Here is a 27,888-nt window from a genome sequence, read left to right as displayed (position 1 = left end):
AGTTCTTGGAGAACTATGTGGTTGCTTCTCCCTACACCTCCCAACATACCATGTGTAGCATCATAGGGAGCTTCATTATCTCTACCATGCCAGGGGATAGCAAGGAAAACCACAGCTTCTCCCACACTGACCTGTGAGAACCCCTGGTTGGTACATGTGTAGCCACAATGAACTATATTTGTATACTCAAATGGGCATAAATGTTTACTTTCTTTCTAATTTTCAATTTTTACCCCTGTGATTTTAAAAATGTTATATGACATTGCTTTGACTACCGCTATGCATACTCCAGTAGTTGCTGTGAACTAATAAAGATGATTTGATCCTCCAAAAATAGAACTTTATTGAGTGGGGGAAGAAGGGGAAAAACCATGCAGAAAAATCAAACAGTACTTGTAAATGCACACCAAGCGCAACATAATTCATAAGTTCAGGAAAACACCTAGTCATATATTAAAACATACAAAAGCACTACCCAATTCTACTGTGGCTGATTGTTAAAGTGCTTTTTCAAAGCCTCCCTCAAAGACATAGCTCTGTGTTGGGCTCTGGCGTCTGGCTGTTCACAATCAGCAGACAGCCACTCCACCTTTTCTGCCCTGCCTGTTGGTAGCTTTTTCCCCTTTGCCTCATAGATATTATGCAGGACACAACAGGCAGCTGTAACCTTTGGATCTCAGTGTAAAAAAAAATCCCAATCTAGTGAGTAAACATGCCATTGTCTCCTCAGTCTGCCAAAAGCACATTCAACAGTCATTCTGCATCTGCTGAGCCAGTAGATTAAACTTTCCTTAGTGCTGTTGAGGTGGTCAGTGTACAGTTTAATGAGTCAGAGAAGCAAGGGGTAGGCTGAGTCCCTCTAGATCTCTATTTACATTTCAGTATTGCCCATTATTGGGATATTGGAGGATGGTAATTGGGGAATGTGGTGCCCCTGCACAAATATTTGCAATCGGAGACACACATAGGTTGGTAACAGTTTTAAGTTTATAGAGTTGATAAAATGTTTGATGTTAAAGTTGAATGTTATCCTTAATTCCCTAATTATTTTTATCTAAAATTTCACACTAGGGCATTTTCTCAGAACAAACCTTCATAGGATGATATTTAAAATGGTTTAATCTGGCCCCCACCAGTACGTAACTGTTTCCAGCACTAGTTTATATACACCCATTGTGGTAACCAGTGCTGAATATACTGATGTAGTGGGCACTACACTAGTGTAGTGGGAGATAAGAGCTCCCCATTCATTTCATAACCATGCTAACTTTGAAAACTCAGTTAGGACCATTTGAAATAGTAGTGTAGAATTTCACTGCTGATCATATCAGAAATATTCAGCTAAATTGTTGATCTAGAGTAACTGGATGTTCTTAAATGGAAAGGATAAGACTATGGGTTTTAAATATGCAGATAAGTTTTTATTTCGTATTTAAATACTTTTTTCCAACCCAGCAATTCTGTTCTTGCTCTTCTCACAGGAAACTTTCAGAAAATGTGGCTTTTCATCAGATTCAATATAATATGCCTGTTGATCATCTCTGTCTCCATCTCAAGGAATACTTATTTTTGCCTCTCAGAATATCATGATGTCATTTGGCTTTATATGGCCATTAGATGAAGTGCTCCAAATCTCAGTGATGCTTATTTTGGGAATATGTTGCAAACAGCACAATTGGAAAACTAGAAGTTGCTGCTTTGAAGAAGCTGAACTATATCTACTTTCCAAACACTCATAAAATAAGCCTCCACAGCTAGCAACTCTTTCATACTCCCTTTTTCTCTATACCCAAAGCTGCAAACTCCTTCCTATTCTCCTAGTGGAAGTGTCTCCCAATCTTACCCATACAACAACTTTTCGTGGCCTGGGAGAGCTGGGTGAAATTCCAGTTGAGGTCATTTTACTACTTCAGAGGTTGCTTGGTTGGGCTGAGGTGCTTCCTTCTCAGCACATGTGATCGTTTTGCCTCTGGTATTTAAGTTGTTCCTGACCATTTGGATAGCAACTTCTTTCAGAATTTTTTAATAACTCAATCTATTTAGGTAACTCTAAGTGAAAAAGCTCTTTAAAGCTTGTAATGTTAGGGTGCCTCTACACTGCAGTTAGACACGTACGGCTGGCCTTCGTCAGCTGACTTGGGCTCCTGGTCTGTTTGCAGTGTAGATGCTTGGGTTTGGGCTAGAGCCCGAGCCCTTCAACCCCATGAGGGGGGAGGGTCCTAGAGCTTAGGCTTCAGCTTGAGCCCAAGTGTCTACACTGCAATTAAACAGCCCTTAGCCTGAGTCAGCTGGCATGGGCCATCTGCGGGTTTTTAATTGCAGTGTAGCCATACCCTAGATCAGTGTTTCTCATTTAGTGTTCCACGGGAACACTGTTAGGGTTCCGCGAGAAAGTGACATTGCACGGCCGAGAGCAGCTGTTCTCCGCGCTGCCGAAAAAGGGAAGATGTCCCAGTTTTTTCGGCGGAGGGTATCGAGTATGAGTGTAATTTCCCTGCGGAGCCTAAAGGGTTTCGCAGGAAAATTTAATTGAGAAACGCTGAGCTAGTTGTTTGTATATAATTTGCTTATTTCGACATTTTTTTTGGCCCCATATGTAAAAATACTGTTAAGAGTTTGAGGGGTTCCTCAATTATTTATCGAGTTCAAAAGGGTTCCGTGGCCAAATTTAATTGAGAAACACTGCCCTAGATGAACAACTAAGTGCCCAAAAAGAAACCAAAAAGGCTTGCTATATGTCCAGTTGCTTTTAGTGTCCTCCACATAAGAGGAAGTAATGCTGTTTTATGATTTGGTGAGATGATTTTCATATGCTGCTAGGCACTGTGAAATGTGAGCGAATCGGGAGGCTTCCTGCTGCAAGGCTGTTCCTGGCCACTGTTTCACAGAATACTTCTATCAGCAGAGCTGAATCTTTGAATTTGTGTTCTGACCTGCTTCCTCAAGACTGCAACACAAACCAACTGATAGTAAAGCAAACAAAGTTGTCTGCTGCCTGACTCCCAACCCTAATTTAATGATCACATCAGATTTTTAGCTTTCAAGTTTGCAAAATGTTTACATCATTGGACTCTAGCTTCCACAAATTATAATGTTGTGTTTAATGCACCCATTCACCTAGTGTTTGGAAGTTGTCATGTAAATTTAGTAATATAGCGATACCCACAAGAAACAGGATAAAACTACCATTTACTGCAGTAGAAAGTGTATTAGAAATTACCATCCAATTTATTTTTGCAGTAGATAGTATTCAATTGCATAGCATATTTTGTTGTTAAAGTGTATTGTACCTTGGGAAACATTATAGTATTGTGATTCAGATTTAGTATTTCATTTATTTAACTCACTCTAATTGACTTAAATTTAATATATTGTAGAACAGAGTAGTAGAGCAACTCCCATTTCCTTCTCCCATGGGCTTCACTCCACCCCATGCCATCTGCTAAAATGATCAGCAATTAAATAGGTAAGACTGGCACTTAACTTAAAAGCCCAATTACAACATTTTAACACTGCCATGGGATTATTGAGAGTTGTGGAGTTCAGATTCTCATTGGTTCAGGCTGTCTGCAGACTGAGGAAGACAATACTGCATCCATTTATCTTCCAAATGTGTGTCCCTTAACTGAGTGTGTTTTTGCAAACCTAAGGGCTAGTAAAATTTTTAAATGAATACTTATGCTTCAGAATATGCCTAGAGGCTGCATAAATACATCAGATGGGTCATGTATTTGCTTCATAAGCCAGTTATGTCAATTTTTTTCTTTAAAGTCTGGTTGCTGCAGGCAAAGGACATGCAGAAGGTAGGGAAGAGGGAGAGAAACCGTACACCTGCAAACATCATCATGGCCTGTCCTCAGTCCATCACCATTCCCTCTACAAATGAAGCTTTAACAAATCAGTCTTATTAAAGGTTTCTAGGGCTGTCTTTCTTTTCCTCTTCCACAAATTCAAAATGCTTGCTGATTCATCACAAGCCTCAATCTCTTCTAGAGGCTGGCTCACTTCCTCAGAGGCGTCTCTGGGGGATGCATGTCTCATATGAGGACTGTTATCCTTGGGCATCTTTCCAATGTTGTTGACTAGGAAGTGAGTGCTATGAGATTCTGCAAATGCATTCTAGTCCAGTGCCCAAAGGTCAAGTTCTGAGTTCTAGGCTCTGACATTGCTGGTGTCTAGGGGCTGAAATACTTGGATTATGTCCCCATATTGATTTACTACTTGTCTCCAAAATCCACTTAAATCGTGCTACACACAATTGTTCAATACTCTTCTGTATGATGCATCAAAATTCTTCTCTGGGGCTTTATGCACATTAGCAGAATGTATGATGCATTGCGGCCTCATCCTTACAATCACTGTATTAAACTCTTCTTGACAATATTGTAGCTCTTATTAGAGACTCTTGGGACACTGGAGTGTGTGGTGCACGCATGCAGGTAATGTCCATGTTAGGTAACCATTGACAAACTGATACATACTCTCCATTACTGAGTTGAAAACAATGGTTGGTAACTGCTGTGGAGAGTGATGCTTAAAAGCACTGCAGGAGCTCAGCTATATCTTTGTGGTGCTTGTAAGTTCTGCAGAAATTCTGCCTCCAGAGGGTAGGGAGGTTTTTTTGCTGCAGAGCTGACCTCTGCTAAATGAGTGGAACCAGTCAAGAGCTTCATAATTGGCTCCTTTTACCGCCCCCCATCACTAACTAGTGCGCACAGGGTTTGAGAGTAAGATAAATATTTTCACTAGGGACCTGTTGCAGGATTTTTTGGAAGCGTTGTTCCTCGGGTTCTAAAATAACTGATTTGCTAGTTTTTTCTTTTTGTGTCTAATATGGGTTTAGAATGATCATTTATATGTATATATTTTGCTGTTCACAAATGAATTTTTTTTTTACTGGCTTCTGTTTGTGCATTTGTAATATACACTAGCTCACCCTTAAAGAGAGCAGTAAAGTTGTGTGAACAAAATCACGTATCCAAATCTGCTTACTGTATGAGAGGAGGAATGTAACAAAGTAATATGGCTCTTGGTTTTTGTTCTGGAAAGGGTATTGTCACAGCTCTGATTGAGCTTCTCCTTTCTAGACACTTACCTGGTTGCTGTGTCTGATCCCACATGCTGGTCCTGTGTGCTCTTAAGCTTCCTGAGTCTGAATAAAGTCCAGTCTCTTGCTGTAGGGCTCTAGAGACGCTCTATAGGTTTAGTTTCTCTTTCTAGCACCCCTTTTAAGAGCTGACACACCGTGGCCCAGATGCCTAGATCCGGAGACCAGTGCCAGCTCCTCTAGACTCCCCAGTTGCTTAAGCACTCTTCTAGAGTACCAACCTTGTGTTCCAGGTCACAATGCCCTGAGCAGAGGGACAGGAGCTTTCACTGGGAGGTAAGTGCAGGCCAGACTTGCTCGGCAGCCTGACTGCCTTGAAGGCAGGATCTGCCCCCATGGCCTCCCCTCTGGGGCAGGATAAAATGCAATACCCCCAGAATTATTGAAAAATGTAAAAAAATAAATAAAAAGAAGAAATCTCATGGGTAGAGCTCTATTTAATTGTATTATAAAGATGCTTTTCACCAATGTTCATTCTGGGGTACGCCAGTTTTTGTGTGGATATGTTAACATTTTGATTACTAGTTAGGTGTTAAATCAGTCTTAAATACTTAGTCTGTGAAATTAAGTAAATTTTACTGGTGCGAAGAATCCCTTTTGAAAGTACACTTGTTAATGTATGTTTAATACATGATAAATTACACTTATGCTTTGGAAAGAATTGTTTGCTTTTAATCTTGTGTGCAGTGTGTACAGTCAGTCTACAGACTATTTTGAAAACCTTATTGATGTTGTAATACATTTGCATAGATTTAACCAGTGGATAGATTTTTATAATGAAGAAAGTTAGCTGATTTAACGCTGTCATTCTTCTCTTGATATGCAACTTGGTGATTGCAGATTAAGAAGTGAACGAATTCCAGTAATGTTTCAGCTTATTCACTGAGTGTAGTTGTTTTTTGAAGTTACTTACTCCCATTTTACAGGTGGAAAATGTTAGTACTTCAAGTGTTGAAGTTTAATCCATTTGTATAGCATGGAAAACATAAAGTGCTATATCTAAGTATTGAGATTGGTAGTATGTAACACCCATTGCTATAAGTGAGAATTTACGTGCATGCTTTTGGGAGAGCGTAACGATATTTCTTTAGGAAAATAAGAGAACCTTTTCTTGCTAAGGAAAATTTCATATCTATTTTCTTGAGCTGTACTTTTAACTCTTTAACTGTAACCTAAGAGAATTGAAAATTGTAATACAGAAAGCTATAGTTCTTGTGATTAATAACTGGAAAACCTGGTAAAACTGATAAAACTGGTAAACCTGTTCTCTATAAAGCTATGGAGATCAATTTCTTAAGGTTTAATCTGCCACCCATCACTCTAGTACCTGAGCATGAGATTTCAAGACCTAAACCTGTTGGTAACTCCAGACTGATGCAATGGAACTATATCCAGAAATAAACTTGTTATTCCACAATAAAAGTAAATGAACAGTTGTTAAATTGAGGTATAAACACACACATAAAGATCCATCTTGTGAATTATGAGGTTTTTTTTTTTTTAAACTTACATGTACCAAGCAAATGAACCAGAAGCATAAGTTTTACTCTTAAAATTATACATGGCACCCTCCTAATAAGAGCTCCACATTTCTTACCAGAGGGCTATGAAGTTGTTTAACTGTGGTGGTGGAATACTGCCACCTTGTGGGCATGTCTTGCAGTTTTGTGAGACACCATTTTCTCTTGTAACATTTCCAGGGCATTCTACTGCATTCTTTACTGTAGTCCGAATGGCTGCCATCCCAGGACCTCTTGATTATTTGATAGCAAGTAGCTCCACAGGGAGAAAAGAAAACCTATTTGGTGGTTTGCTTATTTTTTTCAGCAAGATACAAAAATACACTTTCCGATCAAGACTTTAAAACAAGTGCTGGTTCCAACAGAGATGCCAATCCTTCCCAATTTTCAATAATCTTCTCAATTTTTACACATAATTACAAAATTACTAATACAGCTTTAAATCTTCTAATTTTTCAATTTTCACTATCTATATATGCATGTATCTTGCCACCACTCAGGTCCGATGAACTCAGCAAATAATGCCACGGCCGTGGGGTGGTGTTTTCCGTTGCTCCTAGGCACATGCCCAGACTGCACAGTGAGTGCCTGATAGGGGTTAGCCACAGGAATTTTGAATGGGTTGGGGCACTGCTGGATTCACTGCCCAAGCCACAGCTGCGTGTTGCAGTTAGAGCATAACATACAGCCTGTGACTTGGACAATGAATCCAGCAGTGCCCCAAACGCCACTGACAATTGCCATGGCTTGACTCCTGGAGACCCTGGTCAGTTAATGGAGGAGGAGAAGCTGGAGGAGCAGGAGGAGGTGGCCATAGCGATAGAGGAAGAGAAGGGGAATGCAACAGGAGAGAAGAGAAGGATCATCCTGGGTAATAAAGCCAAGGTAGTTAGGGGCCCAAAATGGCATAGGAGGGCATCTTACCTAGGACCAGTCTTTCTTTTCTCCCAGATTGGGGGTGGGGGTCAGGGGCATAAGGGGGAGGAGACTGGGGCCCAGCCCTCTTGGATGTAGACAAGACAGGGGAAGAGGTTCTGTTTTCTGGGTGGGAGAGGCAGGAGGTCCAAGAACTTCTCTAATTCGTCAGGATTTTTTTTCATAAACAGTCCCAAAACAAGTTTGGCATCTCTGGCTGCAGTATAGCTTTTAAAAACTGGAAATTTATATCATGAATCAATGAAAGTAAAACCTTATTTACCATGCTATTTTCACAACTCTAGGTCCTGTTGTCAATATTGCCATAGTAAATTGTTTTCTTTCCAGATGTTTTCTCTTCAGGCAATATCCTTTTACATATCCAAGGGCATGCTGTCTTTTGTATTTAAAATTTCATCTGCAAAGAGCGGAATTCTTTTTTTAAAAATACATACTTAAGCAATTTTTCAGATTGTAACTGTAAATGAAGAAATGTGAGTTTGAGATTTTAGAAGATTGGGGAGTGTTATCCTATATATAACTTGTACTACACTCCCTGCGTATTTAATGAAGGCAGTAACTGTAGTTCAGGATAAGGCTGCATTGAGATTTTTTGCCTCTTAAAGAGGCTGAGTATCTGCTTTATATATTTGCATCCAAAAAACTTTAACCTGAAATTAAGGTGGTAGAGGATCAGCATGATCTTGTGGTGTTTGTACCCTTGCAGAAAATGAGTTTAAGTCCCAAAACTCAAACCTTGGCAAATCAGGAAATGCAGAATTTTAAAGTGACGCTTCTCACACAATCTTAATTCTCTCCCCTTTGATCCCTGCTCTAAGAATTCCTTTAGGGAGATCACAGTATGTTTTCCCCCTCAGTCTCTGCCAACCAGTAGTAAATAGCTCAGCAGTGCTATAGACGCCAATGAGGATCTGAAGGTCTGTATTAATAGGAGTGCTGAATTGGAGTTTTGGTAGGCATAGAGAACGTGGAAGGCTTGGTTAGGGAAAAGTAAAATATTGTTTCTATTGCCATCCACATATGGGAGGGGAAAAGAGGGCAGAGTTAAGTAGTGTGTAAATTAGTGTGGCTATGGTGGGTGCAAAGTGTCAACTCTGTATTTCCAAGTTTTCTAATTTTGCGTTTCAGAAATAAAATGCTCATGTTTTGGAAGAAGCACAGGGCAGTGTTGAGAGCCTACAATCTTAACTTCATTTTAAGAAAGGTTTTGCTTGAGAATTTCTCTTGTTTGAGAAGATTGGGGTATCAAAGAGACCCAGTTGATCAGTAATTGAGTGAGGAAGGAATAGCTCAGTGTCATGTTTGTGGTATGCAAAATTTTCATGTGCTCTGTCCTCCCTGATCTCAGCTCTGTCTATAGCATGCAGGACTCTATGCTTCCTAAGTCAAGCACTGGGTACAATCCTAAGGATTTTCCTGTTGTATGGGTTTTTCCTGTTGTGTGGGAGAAGGAGGGAGGGATTGCAAAGTCCCACTTTCCTGCTGCTCAGGAGGTTCACAACTGCAGTCTAAAAATCCGTTTCACCAAGCACAAAACTGGACCCCAGGCTTTTGTAGATTCTCAAAACATCAGTTCTGTCTCCTGAGGTGTCCCCTAAGCAAGAGGTGGTAATAAAGAATGTGGAGTCCACAGAAACTGAAGAGTATAGAACAAGTTTCTTCATGATCAGCTCCTCCAAGTCTTAGCAGTCTGTGCCTGGGGCCTGCAGTGAGTTTTCCTGTGCTTAGCTCTTGGTCTGAGTAATGTGTGTGCCACAGGAAGTCCTCAGCTAGGGTGGGTGGCATGGGATTGTGAGGTTCCTTTCTGCCTTCTCCTGCTGTACAAGAAGTTCAGGTACAATCTATAGATATTTTACAGCAAGCATAACACTGCCTCCTGGCCTGCTACTTCCCTGAACATCCCTTTTAGTCTCTTCCTTATGGCATTCTTTTCCCCTTCCACCAAGGTGTGATTTGATGTTGATTTTTCCACATGCACCCTTCCCCCTGACTGTCAAAGCTTCTTGGCATCAAATCAGCCAGAATTGGCCCCTGAGTTCTTTGCAAACCAAAATAGATTGGTCAGACCCTTGTAGAGGCCAAATAGCCAACAGCTGGGGAGACAGAAGCATTTTTTTTAAAACAATTAAGCAATAAGGTTGCACAGTCAGCAATAGAACCAGTGTCTGAAACTCAGGCCATTGCATTAATTGTAAGACCCTCAAGTGGCATAGCGCTGCATCGATGGGAATGTATTTCCCGTTAGTGCAGCACAGTGAAGACGCCGCATAGAAGGGGAATTATGAAGTCGATGGGAGTTACTCAAGCTGCTCTGTGTAGCTTGCTTAACTCTCGTCGACTGCCACTGAATTTCCAGGTAGACCAGGCCTGAGAAGCCTTGATGAAAGTTGTGAAACTGATACATAAATTGGTTTTGGATAATTGGATTTTCTGTCAAAAATAATTTAACTGGAAAATTCCTGGCCTGCTCTAATCACTTCACTGATTGACTTGTCTGATAATACCATTTGACACATGCCTTTCAAAAGGCTGTGTTGCTCAAAAGGCAGTATGGCTAAGTGAATGAGGTTTGAGGTCCTTGAGCATGCTTTACTAGAAACCTGGATTCTAATCCCAGGTCTGCCTGATTTGATCTTGTGCAACCACTGTGAATTAGCCACAAACTTTTAGGAGCTGACAGATGCACGTGAATATTACCAGGAGCTAGCAGAGGGAGGAGACTTGTGCTCATGGTTTTTGGGCTTCCAGACCTCTGTTCACTAGGCCATAGTTTCTCAACCTGTGGTACAGGGTATGCAAGACACAGGGAGGGGGGTACCCGGGGAAAAAACAGAGTGAAGGGGAGGTGGGCGGCAGCTATTGACTTCTGGGGAAAGAGGGCGGCAGCCTCCCCGCTTCCCACCCGATCACAGCTCCCAGCTGGGAGGTGGGTGGCAGCTGTCACAGTCCCAGGAAGCCAGGCTGCAGCTGCCCACTTGCTGCCTGGTCCCAGCTGGGAGGCAGGCAGCAGCCGCCGGCTTTTGGGGAAGGCGCGCGGGAACCGCCCGCTTCCTGCCAGGTCCCAGCTTCTGGGGAAGTTGGACAGCAGCCCCCCACTTCCCGCCTGGTCACAGATCCCAGTTAGGAGACAGGTGGCAGCTGCTGGCTTCTGGGGGAGGTGGGCAGCAGCCCCCTGCTTCCCGCTGGGTCCCAGCTCCCAGGTGGTAGCCCGGTGGCAGCCTCGTGAGCTGTGCTCGCAGCTGGGTGGCAGCCACCCACATCCTGGCTCCGAGTCGAGGGACAGTCTCCAGCGCCCAGCTTGAAGGTGGGCAGCAGCTGCCTGCCCACATCCCTGGGTCCCAGCCAGCGTGGAAGCCTCCTCTGCCCCAGATCTAATTGGGTGACAGTCGCCCACCCCCTGGGCTGGCAGCCAGGCGGCAGCCGCCTGCAACTTGCCCAGGTGGCAGCTCCCATCCCTGCTCAAAGCCCAGTGCCCAGAAAACTTGTCAATTTCACTGCTATATGACAGCCTCAGATTTTACCAGTTACCCTCTTTTCCTGTCTCTCACCCCTTCTTCCTCTCAAATCTATGGCAAAAAATGTGGCACGGCGCTTTATATTCCCCAGTATCGGCATGCCGCTCAAAGCCTCCTAGCTTTGGCCAACATCACCTCTAGCACAGGTGCATACTTGAGTTGTGCACCCTTGGTGTAAAGGTGGTAACCCTAACCACACTAGATCTGACATCTGTCATAGAATATTAGAGTTGGACGGGACCTCAGAAGGTTATCTAGTCCAACCCACTGCTCAAAGCAGGACTAATCTCAGCTAAATCATCCCAGCCAGGGCTTTGTCAAGCTACAGCTTCAAAACCTCTAAGGATGGAGATTCCCACCACCTCCCTAGGTAACCCATTCCAGTGATTCACCATCCTCCAGGTGAAAAACATTTTCCTAATATCCAACCTAGACTTCCCCCTCTGCAACTTAAGACCATTGCTCCTTGTTCTGTCATCTACTACCATTGAGAACAGCCTAGCTCCATCCTCCCTGGAACCCCCTTTCAAGTAGTTAAAGGCTACTATCAAATCCCCCCTCATTCTTCTCTTCTGCAGACTAAACAAGCCTACTTCCCTCAGCCTCTCCTCATAAGTCTTGTGCTCCAGCCCCCTAATCATTTTTGTTGCCCTCTGCTGGACTCTCCAACTTCTCCACATCCTTTTTGTAGTGGGGAGCCCAAAACTGGACAGTACTCCAAATGTTACCTCACCAATGCTGAATAGAGGGGAATAATCACTTCCCTCGATCTGCTGGCAATGCTCCTACTAATGCAGCCCAATATGCTATTAGCCTTCTTGGCAACCAGGGCACACTGCTGACTCATATCCAGCTTCTTATCCACTGTAACCCCTGGGTCCTTTTCTGTAGAACTGCTATCTAGCTCGTCGGTCCCTAGTCTGAAGCTGTGCATGGGATTTTTCCGTCCTAAGTGGAGGACTCAGGACTTGTCCTTGTTGAACCTCATCAGATTTCTTTTGGCCCAATCCTCCAATTTGTCTAGGTCACTCTGTATCCTATCCCTATCTTACAGGGTATCTATCACTCCCCCTAGCTTAGTGTCATCTGCAAACTTTCTGAGGGTGCAATCTACCCCTTCCTCCAGATCATTAATAAAGATGTTGAACAAAACCGGCCCCAGGACTGACCCCTGGGGCACTCTGCTTTTGACCAGCTGCCAGCTAGACAGATTCATTGATCACTACCCGATGATCTAGCCATCTCTCTATCCATTTTATAGTCCATTCATCCAACCCATACTTCTTTAACCTGCTGATAAGAATACTGTGGGAGACTGTATCAAAAGCTTTGCTAAAGTCAAGGTATATCACGGCCACCGCTTTTCTCACATCCACAGAGCCAGTCACCTCTTCATAGAAGGCAATCAGATTGCCTTTGGTGAATCCATGTTGACTGTTCCTGATCACCTTCCTCTCTTCCAAGTGCCTTAAAATGGATTTCTTGAGAACCTGCTCCATGATTTTTCCAGGGATTGAGGTCAGGCTGACTGGTTTATAGTTCCCTGGATTCTCTTTCTTCCCTTTCTTGAAGATGGGCACTATATTTATTTGCCTTTTTCCGATCATCAGGGACCTCCCCCAATTGCCATGAGCTCTCAAGATAATAGCCAATGGCTCTGAAATCACATCAGCCAACTCCCTCAGCACCCTCAGCCTCCCTCAGCACCTGTCATATCACAGCCGTATATACTCAGCCCTTCTTCCAACATATGGCTCACATTAGTCTGTAAATATACAAGCCCATGAAAAATTAAGTATTGGGGTACTTATTGAAATTTTCAGAAGTTATGGGGTACTTGCTTCTTAAAAGGTTGAGAAACACTGCACTAGGCTGCAAGATATTTTGCAGGGACACCATCTTGTGTGGTGCACTGTGGAGGTTCGGCCTGGTGAATGGCTCTTTACTGCAGGGTGCACCCATTAGCTAGTCCCAGCTGAGTGGTGCAGAGCTGCCAGAGCACACCAGTAAACTTGTCCTTTAAAATTCAAATTACCTCCTAATTATTTTTCAATCAACTTTTATTAATTGAAGATGTGTAGTATCACTAGGTAGAATTCTGAGAATTTCTTGTGTAATATGTTTAATTTTTAATAATGTATCATTAAGACGCAAACAAAGAAATTTTGCCATGTGGGTCACCCTTCAGTTATGATTGAGGCATTTTAGTTTTGTGGTTCTATTTTAGAGGAAACAGAGTTTTTGTTTCCTCACCCCCCACCGCATAGTGTCACACCTACAAGTGAGAGTTCAGGTTCTTTGGGCACTTGAACTATGAATTTCCGTGCTTGAACCAGTTTGGTTTTCTTAATCTTAACCTTTATTCTGAATTTCCTGTCTTTGTACTGGTTGGTTTTTGGGCTACAGTGTTACATTAATTTAAGAATGAAATTGGAAGATAACCTTGTATGTGCTGTAAAACTTAACTCCAGTTCAATATATTTATTTTTGTGTAGGACTAACTAGTTAGCAATTAAGCAGGCATTGGTTTTTCACTTTCTTCGGTTAAAACTAATATTTTCCAAAGTAAAGTTCACAAATTCAAATTCAGATGCTAAATTGTTAAATAACTATATTAAATTTAATACAGAAAATCTTACAAATTCTGCTTACTTGCTTTTTTCTTGATTGACGGCACCATATGTTGCATGCATAAAAGACCATTGGCTGCAGCTGGTTTTTGTTCATGCAATTTTCTTTCATAGTGGCTGTGTTGTACTATTTTCTTTTATATGGCAGGTATAACAACATTTGTGAAACTAGATATCTTTGTAGTTGTGTAGAATTATACATGTCTGATATGCATTTGACTTTTAAATTATAAACTTATGGAAAGAAAAAACTGTATTCTGTTAAATATATTATCTTAAATCATTGCAAAAGCCAACAATGGAAGTCATCACTCTACTAACTCATTGCATTCAAATCTTTTCTCTTTAAGGCAAGAAATTCTGAAGTGGAATGGATGGGGATATAATGACTCCAAATTTATATTTAATAAGAAGGGGCAAGTAGAATTCACAGGAAAAAGGTAAATGAAATCTCTGGCAACCCTGAAATGTATCTATATTTGATTTAAAACAGGACACAATCTGCCTGAAAGATGATTGCTTTTTTGACTAATCCTATAGAATAAACTTAAAATGTTAAAAATATAGACAGCAACAGCTTTACTGAGTTATAATATAATACTTTACTAGTGTGGATAGTAAAATAAGCCTTCCCTCAGCGTTAATTCATTGCATGCCTTATTAAAAGTTTAAAATGGTCTTTTAGAGGACAACTTAAGCAAAATTAGTCTGCCCCATAATTTCACATAGTCACTGTGCTGGAGATTTAACTTGAACTGGATTCTCCATTATGGCACTCATTTATCTAAGCTCTGGTCTGTATGTAGAACTCCTGAGTATTCTTTGGTTCTGAGAATCTCATGAGAGAACCAGCAAGTCATTTTACTGATTAGTTAAATGCCAGTTTTTATTTTATGGGAAACCTGTATTCATGTGTAGACATTCCATTGATGATCATAAAATATTTCTTAGATCAGGGTTGTAGTGAGGATAAATACATTAGATTGTGGGATGCCTATATACTACCATAAGAAGGGGCCATATAAATACCGAATATAGTTCCTGATACCATTCCAAGTGATCCTTCATTTGACTAGCAGAGGCTCCCATTTTTGTGTGGGGTTTGAAGCAAATATGTCACTTTCCTCCCCTCATCATGGCTCTCTGGCAGCTCAACTGGAATATTCTGTTAAGTGGGAAGAGCCTTTGTGCAGGATGATTTGAAGGAATGGGTGGAGTTTAGAAGATCTGTTGAACTGAGGTTTGCTAGGGCTGCTAAGGCTGCTACATCTATTTGGCTGGAATAGCTGCCAAAGAAATTCTGCCACTGTTCTAGAGCATAGGGGAAGGAATATTCTCTTCTATCCCCACTGGATTGTCTCTTGGCTGGTTTTAGCCTTTAGTAATTTCTGTGACATTCAATAATATATCACCTTTGACTTTTTCAGATTCTTCTGTTCACAGAAGTTATCTAGCTACCCCATATTGCTTTATCAGTGATGTGCTAGAAAACAGTGCTAAAGAAATTAAAGACAAAACCTCTTGCTTAAAATTAAATCCTAAGAATGTCTGAATCGGAATTATCACTTTACAGTTTTATACAGAATTGTGTGAATGGGTCATCTAAAATTCTAAAACAATTTTATCAGACCTTAAATCTATGTATATTAAAATAACTTAAAATAATAGTACAGTTAAAATTTAAGGACTGGATGGCTGTATTTTCATTTTTTTTTCTTTTTTACTTAAAGCTATAACTTAATTAGTGAATGGTAAGAATGTAGGGCAATCTCCAGGGAAACTGCTGTTTTAACCATGACTAGTGCAGAATGAATATTCTTCATTTAAGTAAACTTATGACCAAAATACCCTTTATCAGTGAAATCTACATCCCCACTTTCTACACATATCTAGCTTTCTGCATTTGGTGTTCATTGCCTGAACTATGTTACGTAAACACAAAGTATTAGTTCAGATTTTGCTACTTGATAAAATCATTTAGCAACATGGATTAGATTAGTGCTTACACTTGAGCAGGACTCAAGTGGAAGATATCTTGAAGCCAAGTCATTTTATTTACCTACAAATTCTACCACACTTTTTCTAAACTTTTTGGACTATGGTCTTGTCTTGATCTTGTACACTTTTCAACTTTCAAATGTCTTTCTGAAACTTTGTTGCTGTGGTTTATTTTTAATATCTGGAGAAAGACCTTCAGTTTGAACCAACATGAAGCTAGAACTCAATTTGCAAGTTATTGGTAATAAGTATCAGTAGCATAGCACCAAAAGTATGCTGAGTTAGCATAATATCTTACAAAGATTAGCTATAAGAATTAATGGCAGCAACTTCTGTAACATTCTAAATGAGAATTTGAATTTTGAGTCAATCATAACAAACTAAATTTAAACTTCATTATGAGGTTGCCATCTTAGTGAGTAGAAAATGAAATGATATAATACAAGTTAACTATTAGAAGCAATTAAGTTAGCCAAGAAAACGTCTTAAAGAAAAATGTGACTGTTCCAGACTAGGCTTGAATTCTGAAATGATTATGTTAAGCATACTGACTGTGGGGAAATACTTTCCAGGCAATCAGACTCTGAAACGAGAGTTCTTTTTAAAGGAGAACTACAGAGCAGAGTAAAGTTTGTGCCTTTTTTTCTCTTTTAGGGTTCATAAAATCATCAAAGGTTTTTAATCTTTTTCTTTATAATATCTAGTCTTGACTTTCTGTACTGGAGAACCCCTGGGGGACTTGTGACAAATCAGAGAGATTGACATCACAAAAGACCAAAATATAAGCAATTGAGTGGGGAAGAGATTTTTAATAAGACTGTAAAACTTGTTTTGTACTTACTCAGAATTCCAACTAACACAGGGGAGAAAAGCTCAGTGAAAGATTCAACCTCTGTTCTCCACTGAGGGGTGGGAAATCATGGACCACTAGAGAGTCTGTTGGTGAAATCAGGAATGTCAAGACCTGGTATGTTGAAGATTAAAGTTAGCAGAAAAGGCTTATTTGAGGGGGAAATGGAAACTGTCATACAGCATAAATAAGCAATAGAAGGGACACAAGCAAATTATCTTTCTATGCAGTTCAACTTAAAAAAAATCTTGCTATTAACACTATCAAAGACTTTCTAAGAAATGGTAAAAGGAGACTTATTCAGTATGTACTCTTCTCCCTTTTTTAAATTCACAGGGGGAAAAATACTTTTCTCAGTATGTAACAATTACAGAAAGTACATATCAAGAATATAAATAAAGCATTAAAGTAGGGAAATTATTAAAACAGTGTAGAAACGTGCATGTAATGGCATTATATTTGTAACTTTAGATATATGAAAAGTCTGATTCAACAAAACATCTTAGGGTGAAATCTTGGCCCTGTTAAAAAGGCAGTGGGAGATTTGTCATTGATTTTGATTGGGCCAGGATTTCACTTCTTAATTGTGAATCACAAGTTGTAAGCAAAATGGCCTGACATGCTTTTGGGTCAGTGAAAATCTGTTCAATGTACAGTCGGAGGTCAAAAGTAAAAGTTCAAATATAAAAATAATTATATAAATACTGAAACTATTGTACAGTTCTACTGTATATTAATGGAATTGCCCCACCTTGGAATTTTGTGTTCAGTTTTGGTCATGCTTCCAAAAAAAAAAAACGGGGGGGGGGGCGACAGAAATGGGAGTTATTCAGGAATGGGTGAAAATTATCAATGACATAAAGGGCTTCTGTATGAAGAGATGGAAAAGATTTGTCACAGTGTAGTTCAGAGAGGGGGGAAAAATGAGTGGTATTACATAGGTGTGCAAATGAATGGTATACAGAAGGTAATCAGGTGCTCCTGTTTTTGCTATTTCCCATAATATACAAAACAACAGGACATTCAAAGGAAAGGAAAGAAATTTTAAATTGATCAAAGGAAGTACTTTTTTGCACATTATGTAATATCCTGTACAACTCATTGGCACAAAATATATCAGAGGTAAAAAAGTACTAGGATTCAAAAATTAAACATTTGTGTAGATGGTAATATCTACATTTCCATTAGACAAAGTTGAATCCGTTTTTAAGGCATATAGTCTTAACACTTCTATATAATTGTTTTATATTTAACACTGTGTATGCATAATTTTGAAGACATGGGTATAAATTTTAAATCAAATAAACTTTACCATTTTTCTGCATAAATACAAACAAGTAAGATGTTTATCTGATTTAAATAAAGTCATTTCATATTAAAAAGACTCAATGTAATATAAAATTCATGTTTCAGGTACAGGTTGAGTGGTATGGTGTTACCTATTTTGAAGGAATGGATGGAAAAAACCTTAGGAGCAAGTTTGGAGCACAAAATTACATGTAGAGTAAGTAAATTGAAGGAACTGGCTTTTTCAGCTAACATATCATTACACACATGATGACATAACCATTCATCTATTAGACATCACTCATGCTGTTATCCTCAGAATGCTCTTGCACATGGTTGAGTGCCTTAATATTAATGCAATATATTTATTTTAAAAAGTCCTTATAGACTGTATTATATATCAAAAGTTGGGTGATTTAAGATTACTGAAAGTCCAAATAGCTGCTGTAATGTCACACTATTTCACTCAATAGATTAGCTTCTTGTACAGGGAATATTGGGGTTACTTTGTGCATGGTGTGGTGTATTGTCTCAGACTGCTGAATAAAGGTGCCTGCAGAGAAAGGAACTTTCATTTTGGAGTAAATATTTTAATTACTGTTTGCAATGAGAAACAAAATACAGAAAATATAGTAGTTAAACTGTTACATACCATTTTAAATAATTTCTGCAGAATGACAGTGCCTATTGAACTTGTTTGATAAGTTGCCCATGTATATCATGTGTCTGAGATTGTATAGTATTTGAATGTGTCTCTAGGCATTGAAAATTCTGGCTATGTCAGGGTAACTGGGATATTAAACTAGACCTTTTCCTGAACATTCCAGCAAGCTTTAATAGATGGTTAGGGTTTTAAGGCATCTCTAATATTTGTGTTCAGTTCACAGAACATAGTTATGTTTAAAATCATTTGGTGTTATAACACTTATAAAAGCGGAATTTTTTTAAATCAAATTTTTTAAATCAAATTCACCTTTCACCATTTACACTTTTTATTTACAATTAATATCATAGAATCATAGAATATTAGAGTTGGAAGGGACCTCAGAAGGTCATCTAGTCCAACCCCCTGCTCAAAGCAGGACTAACCTCAGCTATATCATCCCAACCAGGGCTTTGTCAAGCCTCAGCTTAAAAACCTCTAAGGATGGAGATTCCACCACCTCCCTAGGTAACCCATTCCAGTGCTTCACCACCCTCCTAGTAAAAAACTTTTTCCTAATGTCCAACCTAGACCTCCCGCCCTGCAACTTGAGACCGTTGCTCCTTGTTCTGTCATCTGCCACCACCGAGAACAGCCTAGCCCCATCCTCCCTGGAACCCCCTTTCAGGTAGTTAAAGGCCGCTATCAAATCCCCCCTCACTCTTCTCTTTTGCAGACTAAACAAGCCCAGTTCCCTCAGCCTCTCCTCATACGTCCTGTGCTCCAGCCCCCTAATCATTTTTGTTGCCCTCCGCTGGACTCTCTTCAACTTGTCCACATCCTTTTTGTAGTGGGGGGCCCAAAACTGGACACAATATTCTAAATGCGGCCTCACCAATGCCGAATAGAGGGGAATAATCACTTCCCGTGACCTGCTGGCAATGCCTAATGCAGCCCAATATGCCATTAGCCTTCTTGACAACCAGGGCACACTGCTGACTCATATCCAGCTTTTTATCCACCATTACCCCCAGGTCCCTTTCTGCAGAGCTGCTGCCCAGTTCGTCGGTCCCCAGTCTATAGCTGTGCTTGGGATTCTTCCTTCCAAAGTGGAGGACTCTGCACTTTTCTTTGTTGAACCTCATTAGATTTCTTTTGGCCCAATCCTCCAGTTTGTTTAGGTCACTCTGTATCCTATCCCTATCTTGCAGGGTATCTACCACTCCCCCCAGCTTAGTGTCGTCCGCAAACTTGCTGAGGGTGCAATCTACCCCATCCTCCAGATCATTGATGAAGATGTTGAACAAAACCGGCCCCAGGACCGACCCCTGGGGAACTCCGCTTGTGACTGGTTGCCAGCTAGACACGGAGCCATTGATCACTACTCGTTGAGCCCTATGCCCTAGCCAGTTCTCTATCCATTTTATAGTCCATTCATCCAACCCATACTTCTTTAACTTGCTGATAAGAATACCGTGTTGACTGTTCTTGATCACCTTCCTCTCTTCCAAGTGCCTTAAAATGGATTCCTTAAGGACCTGCTCCATGATTTTTCCAGGGATTGAGGTGAGGCTGACCGGTCTGTAGTTCCCTGGATCCTCTTTCCTCCCTTTTTTGAAGATGGGCACTATATTTGCTTTTTTCCAGTCCTCAGGGACCTCCCCCTGTTGCCACGAGCTCTCAAAGATAATAGCCAATGGCTCTGAAATCACCTCAGCCAACTCCCTCAGCACCCTCGGTGCATTGCATCCGGCCCCATGGACTTGTGAATGTCCAATCCTTCTAAATAGTCTTGAACCCGTTCCTTCAGCACTGCGGGATGTTCGCCTCCTTCCCATTCTGTGCCACCCAGTACGGCAGTCTGGGAGCTGATCTTGTCTGTGAAGACAGAGGCAAAAAAGGCATTGAGTACTCAGCTGTCTCCACATCCTCCGTCACTAGGTCGCCTCCCACATTCTCACACGGGGCCCACACTTTCCTGAACCTTCCTCTTGTTGGCAACATGCCTGTAGAAACCCTTCTTGTTCCCCTTCACTTCCCTTGCTAGCTGCAACTCTAATTGCGCTTTGGCCTTCCTGATTTCATTCCTGCACGTTCGAGCAGTGTTTATATACTCCTCCCTAGTCCTCTGACCAAGCTTCCACTTCTTGTAAGCTTCTTTTTTGCGTTTAAGTTCGCCAAGGACATCTTTGTTAAGCCAAGCTGGACGCCTGCCATATTTGCTATTCTTTCTGCACATCGGGATGGTTTGCTCTTGTGCCCTCAATACGGTCTCTTTAAAATACAGCCAGCTCTCTTGGGTTCCTTTCCCCCTCATATTAGCCTCCCAGGGAATCCTGCCCATCAGTTCCCTGAGGGAGTCAAAGTCCGCTTTTCTGAAGTCCATGGTCCGTATCCTGCTGTTCTCCTTTCTTCCTTTCGTCAGGATCCTGAACTCGACCATCTCATGGTCACTGCTGCCTAGGTTGCCACCCACTTCTACTTCCCCTACCAAATCCTCCCTGTTTGTGAGCAGGAGATCAAGAGAAGCTCGGCCCCTAGTTGGTTGCTCCAGCACTTGCACCAGGAAATTGTCAGCGACACTCTCCAAAAACTTCCTGAATATAGACTAGTCAAAGAAGCCACTAAGTTTCTCTTTAGTTCACATATACAATTATTTATTATTTGTTTTATGGGCGTGCCTGGGGAGCTGATAAGGGCCCTAATATGCTCAGCACTGTACAAACATATAACAGAAAGAGGGTCCCAGCCCTGAAGAGCTTAAAATAAGTGTAAGAATGCACCTGCATTTGGATTGCAAACCTTGCAGGGAAAACTAACACTCAGACTAACATAATTTGGGAGAATCGTGGAAATTTTTCTCTTGGGTTTTGTGAAAGTTCTTAAAGCAAAACATATATGTGGGACTGAAGCTGACAGCATTCCCTTATTTTTTTAATTCAAGCAATCTTTAATTTTTTAATATTTCTAAAAATTTCTCAAATTGGAAAATGATTCCCCCCCGCTATTACTGTCCTCATTTGATAAACATGTTTGTTTTGTTTGTTTGTTTTGAATGAAAGTGAACTGTAGGGTATCAGGATTAGAAATTTCAGATGGTCATAGCTCAAAAGTTTGAATACTCAAAATTTCAGTTTTTAATCAGATCACCTGTAAGTGAAGTTAAAGTTTTGCTTGGAGAATTATTAATACTTACGTGTGAAAAGGGAAGAACCCAGTTTTATCTGAAAGTAACTTTTTACTGGTAACATTGCAAAATTGCTTAGGAACCAAAGAAAAACAGAAGATGGAATCTCCACCGCCATTTTTAGTTTCTTTTCAGAGCAGAATTGCACTTAGTCTGTAAAGATCTTTCCTTGTGTCTTTATGTTTGGTGAAGGGGTAAATCCTGTAATTCATCCTGTTCCAGCTGACTTTTTTGTGATCTTTCCTTAATCACAGTGTTAGGGAGTAAGAATATGTTGAGGTAGTCTTTGTGAAGCACTGTGGACTATTGTATTGAACAAATACACAGGCTTGTCACAGTGACCTACTGAACACTTTATCTGAAAAATAAGCATCAGAGGGATCACTGAGAGGTCCAGTCTACAGAAGAGACTGCAATTGAGTGGAGAAATCAAAAGGGATTGGTACATAGTGTAGTTAGAATTGAGGCCAAGGATGATAATGAAGATAACTTTAATTGGGTTAAATTCAAATAAATATCCATATTTTCTTCGAGTTATGTCTCTATGGATGTTCTACTGTAGGTGCTGGCAGCACCTTTGTGTCTGGAGTTGGAGATCTTCAATAACTTGGCCCCTTGGACCGTACATGCGTACCTCCCTTGCCTTGCGCAATGCACAGGAAATATACATAGCGCTGTGTAGTACCACCACCCTCAGTTCCTTCTCTACCACCTGTGGTCTGGAACGCAACCCTTAGCAGAGCCCGTTTTTCATCTTCTCCTTAGATAATTCTGTAGTAAAACTCTCCCTTAGTTAGTTAGTTCTTTGGTTTTTTTCCTCTTTCTTCCTTCAAAAAAAAAATTAGTATTAGTTTTTTCCTAATACTTTATTTTAATTTCTACAACCCTGCAGTATTTCGCATAATGTAGGTTTCTGTTTTCCCGCTTCCCTCCCTTCCTGGTATTACCTCACCCTTATGCCCAGTTCTCCAGGATTTAACAGGTGTCTCCTGCGGGGCTGCCTTACCAATAATGGACGGCCACACAGAATGCATTTGTTATTTGGGAGAGGAATATGTTTCTCAGAAGTGCTTCCACTGCCTGGACTTGGCATCTAGAGCAAGAAAGGACGGGGACATCAGACTTAAATTGCTCCTGATGAAGAAGTCCCTTTGTCCAGCCTCAGATCCTGGCTCACGTTCCTCCCCAGAGAGGCCCTCACGATCGTCAGGATTGGCTACCGACCTTCACTCTCCACACCCGACTAAGAGAAAAATATCCTTTGACTGGGCCAACGGAAAGAAAAAGCAACCCCCTCCTCAACTTGGTACAAACTCCAAGAATGCTGTCCCTGACTAGATCCAGGGTGTCAACGACTCCTGATGGGGAACAGAGTGCTTCAGAGAAACTGAATTCTTCAGCCCTTAAGACAAGGTAGAAGGACCATACCAGGGCACATCACCAGCTCTCGGCACCACCTTATATTTGTGGTGACCAAAGCAAACCTGTGACCACATTCGCAGCTCCAAGGCCCTTTTTGTGGCTCTGAAACAACCGATTGCACTGATATCGGCACCGACCAAGACCTCGGCATTGACCTCAACTGCTGCTATGCCACCAAACAACAATTTTGAAGGTGTGGTCGATGGCCCAAGAACACCCCCTCCATTCCACCTGTCCCTGCAATCTATGACATCACAAACAGACCACCAGTTTGGCAACTGATTAGCTCCATTCCTACCATCTTGGATGCTTATCACTTCGGACAAATGGGTCCTGGAAATAATCAAGGAAGGATATTCCATCCCCTTCCTAACTATGCCATCTTGCCATCCCCTCTCCCCATCCCTCTTCAGGGACCCCTTTCACGAACCCATCCTCTGGGTGGACTTAAACAGTCTTCTCCAACAGGGAGCCACAAGACAAGGATTCTATTCCCACTACTTCCTGGTTCAGAAGAAATCCAGCAGTTGGTGTCCCATTCTGGACCTTCACAACCTAAAAAAGTTTGTCAAACTGCAATGATTCAAGATGGTCACCCTCTCCGCCATCATACAGCACTGGAACAGGGGGACTGGTTCTTGGCCCTTAGACTACAGGATGCAAACTTCCATATCACGATACATCCTGCTCACAGAGGCTTCTTACCATTCTCAATAGGCAACAACCATTTCTAGTACAGAGTACTGCCTTTTGGCCTAGCAACAGTGCTGTGAGTTTTTTCCAAAGTACTCTGAGTGGTTGCTTAAGAAAGAGGAATCATGATCTTCCCATACTTGGACAATTGCCTCCTCAAAGCTCTCTCTGACGCTAAAGTGTTCCGAGCGGTTCACACAATGATGAATGTTTTCAAAAGCTTAATCTCCTTATCAACCTCAAAATCTTCCTTGAGACCAGTGCAAACATGCCTCCAGCTCGTGGGATTACATGGCAGCAGCCACTTTCGTAGTCAGACATATGAGGTTACATATGTGATGTCTCCAGGGCTGGCTCTGCACCATGTACCTTCTTCACAAACACAGCATACAGAAGCTATTGTCCATGCCAAAACAAATCAAGGACTCTGCTCTGGTGGACGCATCCCAACAACATTTGTGCCAGGGTCCCTTTTCTCTAACCCTCACCTACCATGGTTTTAACCACCGATGAGTCCTTCATCAGCAGGGAGAGCACACTTGCTTGAACACAAGATATAGGACAGATGGACACCCACTGAATCAACTCTTCACATCAATCTCTTAGAACTAAGAGCAGTTCGCAATGCCTGACATTTTTTACCTCTCCTCAAAGATCAGATGATACGAGTGATGACAGACAATCTCACCTGCATGTACTATGTCAATAGGCAGGGAGGAGTGAGATCTCATTCTCTCTGTTCGGAAGTGTAAATGTTCCCTGGCGTGAGCGGGGGGTGGAGGCTTTCCCTTATCAACAATCTCCGAAGGAGGCCACATCTCCCGGCCGCTATGTCCTGTGGGGAGGCTTAAGATAGAGGGGGGAAAATTAGCAGTTCGTGGCCTCTTTAGCCTAGCTGGGCAATCCCACAGTCTTGGGCCCCAACCCTTAGGTAGGGCAATCACATAATCTGTGGCCCGGACCCTCAGTCAGGGCCGGGCTGAGCAGGCAGATAGTGTCTAGCCCTCTGTAGGGCAAGCAAACAGCTCAAAGCCTAGGCCCTCAGGCCGGGCGGGGCAGTCAATGGAGAGCAGTTTCCAGCACTGTGTAGGGCGAGCAAACAGTTCAAAGCCTGGGCTCTTAGGCAGGGCAGGGCCCCTGAGGCAAATAGTCTCTGGCATTATGTGGGGCCATCACCCCAAAGTCGGGATAGGAAGAGGGGTGGGGGATGCAGGCCCACCCAACTCCACTGCGTTCCTGCCCAGGGCCCTGGCAGTGACGGGGTGTCCTGTCACTTAATCAGTGGGGATCCAGCCAAAATGCACTGACTCAGCTATGGGCCATAACACAGCCGGACTGATGTCTGGCTTCCCTGAGCTCCTTCCTTCCCCCCTTTTTCCTGGAGTATCTTGTTCTCCGAGTCACCCTTCGTCTCCTCAGGTTACTCTGCCAGTGGGAGGTTCCACAACCCTTCGGCCTCATCAGTTGGTGGCAGGTCCGGTAGTTCCTCGGGACCTTTAGCAGATGGCAGTTCCTCCGGGTCACACAGCCCAGGTACTTTGTCGGGTACACCTGGCTCAGGTGGCTCCGGCAGATCCTCAGGGCCCCAGTCGGTGGGCAACTCAGGCAGCTTCTCTCCAGGGTAGCAGTCAGGCTCTGGTCCCAGCACCCAGAGAGAGACATCCTTCTTCCTCGGCTGCTCTCTCCCAACTGAGCTGGAATGCCCGCCCATTATACTTCCCCGTCCTGTCTGGCCCCTTTGCTTCTGGTCAGGTGGGGGGATATGGACTTCCAGGTTCCGTCCCCCAGAGGGGATTTGACCTTCCCTCGCCACCAATCTCCAAGGGAGGCCACACCTCCTGGCTGCTTCAGGAAGCAATCAATTTATGGAACTTTTGTATTCAAAACTACATCTCTGTTTCAGCTGCATACCTCCTCAGGCATCAGAACATCATGGCAGACACCTTGAGAAGGACCTTCTTTCACTAACACAAAAGGGAACTAGACATGAGAGCACTCCAACCCATATTCTGTCAGTGGGGCCATCCTACCATTGATCTGTTGCCACCCAACAGAACACCCATTGACCCCAGTTTTGCTCCAAAGTTCTGGGACAAGGAATGATGGATGGGGGATACTTTTCTCATAACTTGGAACAGACAACAGAATGTGTGCATTCTTCCCCTTTTGCCATCCTGTTCTGAGTCTCATGCAAAATACAGGAAGACTGATCTCACATCCTATTTAAAGCCCCAACATGGCCTCAACAAGTACGGTACACCTATCTGCTTCATATGATGCTCTGCCAGCCTATCAACCTTCCTCCAGCATCATGGCTCTTTTCACAAGACACTGGGACATGTTCGTCACCCCAATCCACAAACACTCCATCTGAAAGTGTGGCTCCTTCTTGGTTCAGGGGTCTAGAAGTAGCTTGCTTTGACCCAGTGAAATACATCTATTACATAACAGATATGACACCACTAGACGCACGTACACACAGAAATGGAATAGATTCTAACGTTGGTGTGTCTCTAGGTGTATCGAAGCCTCTCCATTACCACTCATCCTGGACTACCTCCTCCAACTCAAACAGGGTGCACTGGCCAATAGCTCGGCCAGAGTACACCTGGCTATCACTACTTTTCACCATCCTGTTGAAGGATACTTAATATTCACACACCCCTTGTTAAGCGTTTCATAAAGGGCATCCAAAGTCTATACCCATGAGATATGAGCCCCCATTCCTTCCTGGGATCCAAACCTAGTCTTATGATCTTTCATGAGACCCCCGTTTGAACCAATAGCAATATGCTCACATTTACATCTAGCTATGAAAACTGCCTTTCTTGTTGCCATCATCTTGGCCCGACGGGTGGGAGAAATCTTGGCCCTCATGGCACACCTGCCATATACTGTGTTTGATAAGGACAAAGTCACACTTCGTCCACACCCCAAATTTCTACCAAGGTTATAACACCTTTTCATTTGAACCAACCTACACGCCTCCCCACCTTTTTTCCCAAACCACATAGTAACCAGCAAGATGCAGCTCTCCATACCCTGGCATAAGGCTTGCATTATCATTCTACTTGGATAGAACTAGACCATTCAGAAAATCACCACATCTGTTCATATCTACCACGAGTGGTCCAAGGGCGATGCTATATCGAAACAGTGCCTCTCTAAATGGATTTCACAATGCATACGCCTTTCATATGAACTCCATAATGAACAGGCTCCTACCTTGATCAGAACACAATTCTCACGAGCACCGTCAAAGTCCATTGCATTTCTTAACAATGTTCCAATTATTGACAAGTGCAAGGCAGCCACGTGGGCATCTTCAGATACATTTGCCTCACACTACGCCATTATGTAGGATTCCTCTGCAGACATGATCTTTGGACGTACAGTCCTATCCTTGGCTATACAAGCCGCCCCGAAGCCCCAGCCTTCCAGCTAGGGACACTGATTTATAGTCCCCCACAGTGGACCACCCATGGGGACATCACTCAAAGAAGAAGAAAGTATTACTTACCTTATGCAGTAACTGCATCTTCGAGATGTATGTCCCCATGGATGCTCTGCTACGCACCAGCCTCCCCTCTGCTTCGGAGCGTGATATCTGAGCTCTGTGGCAGAGAAGGAACTGAGGGTGGTTGGACCGCACAGTGCTATATATACTTTCTGTGCACTGTGTGTGGCAGGGGAGGTGCGAATGTGCTGTCTGATGGAAACTGCTGTTGAAGATCTCTGACTCTAGATGCAAAGACGCTGTTGCACCTACAGGGGGAACACATCTGGAACATATCTCAAAGAACCTCAGTTACTGAACAAGGTGAGTACCCTCTCTTGTTGGGTTTATCATCCACAAACTCTAATCTGGGTATTTGGGTTTGTCACAAGAGACCAGCATGCTTTAGGGGACTCGCTAGTAGTAATGATTTTTTTCTTTTATTGTAGGCTTCCTTAAATACTAGTGATGTACCCCCATCTATTGTAAATGAAGAACTTCTTCAGGATCTTAGAGCCACTAATATTTCTTATTCACAAGAAGCAGAAGATAGGGTGTTCAGAGCTCATGGTAAGATCAAATTAAATGTGTAATTTTAAAAATC

At 42.2% G+C, this 27,888-nt stretch overlaps 1 protein-coding gene across 2 annotated transcripts in view; it reads left to right on the top strand.

Moving 5' to 3' along the window:
* Positions 1 to 27,888, top strand: part of AGPS (alkylglycerone phosphate synthase) — a 142,551-nt gene that overhangs the window by 19,733 nt on the left and 94,930 nt on the right. For both annotated transcript variants that reach the window (XR_010919851.1, XM_067549183.1), the window contains exons 2-4: positions 14,059 to 14,148; positions 17,970 to 18,060; positions 27,734 to 27,854. Coding sequence is in view for 1 of the 2 variants with exons in the window: in XM_067549183.1 (XP_067405284.1) it covers positions 14,059 to 14,148; positions 17,970 to 18,060; positions 27,734 to 27,854 (302 nt within the window). In the remaining variant the exon portion in view is untranslated. The remainder of the gene's footprint in view (positions 1 to 14,058; positions 14,149 to 17,969; positions 18,061 to 27,733; positions 27,855 to 27,888) is intronic.

Source organism: Emydura macquarii, unplaced genomic scaffold (genome assembly GCF_026122565.2).
Source record: "Emydura macquarii macquarii isolate MOO-44397 ecotype Brisbane River unplaced genomic scaffold, CSIRO-AGI_Emac_v2 contig_1253, whole genome shotgun sequence".
Taxonomy (NCBI): Eukaryota; Metazoa; Chordata; order Testudines; family Chelidae; genus Emydura; species Emydura macquarii.
The sequence above is the reverse complement of the archived record's forward strand: the minus strand, read 5'-3'. Positions and strand labels throughout refer to the sequence as shown.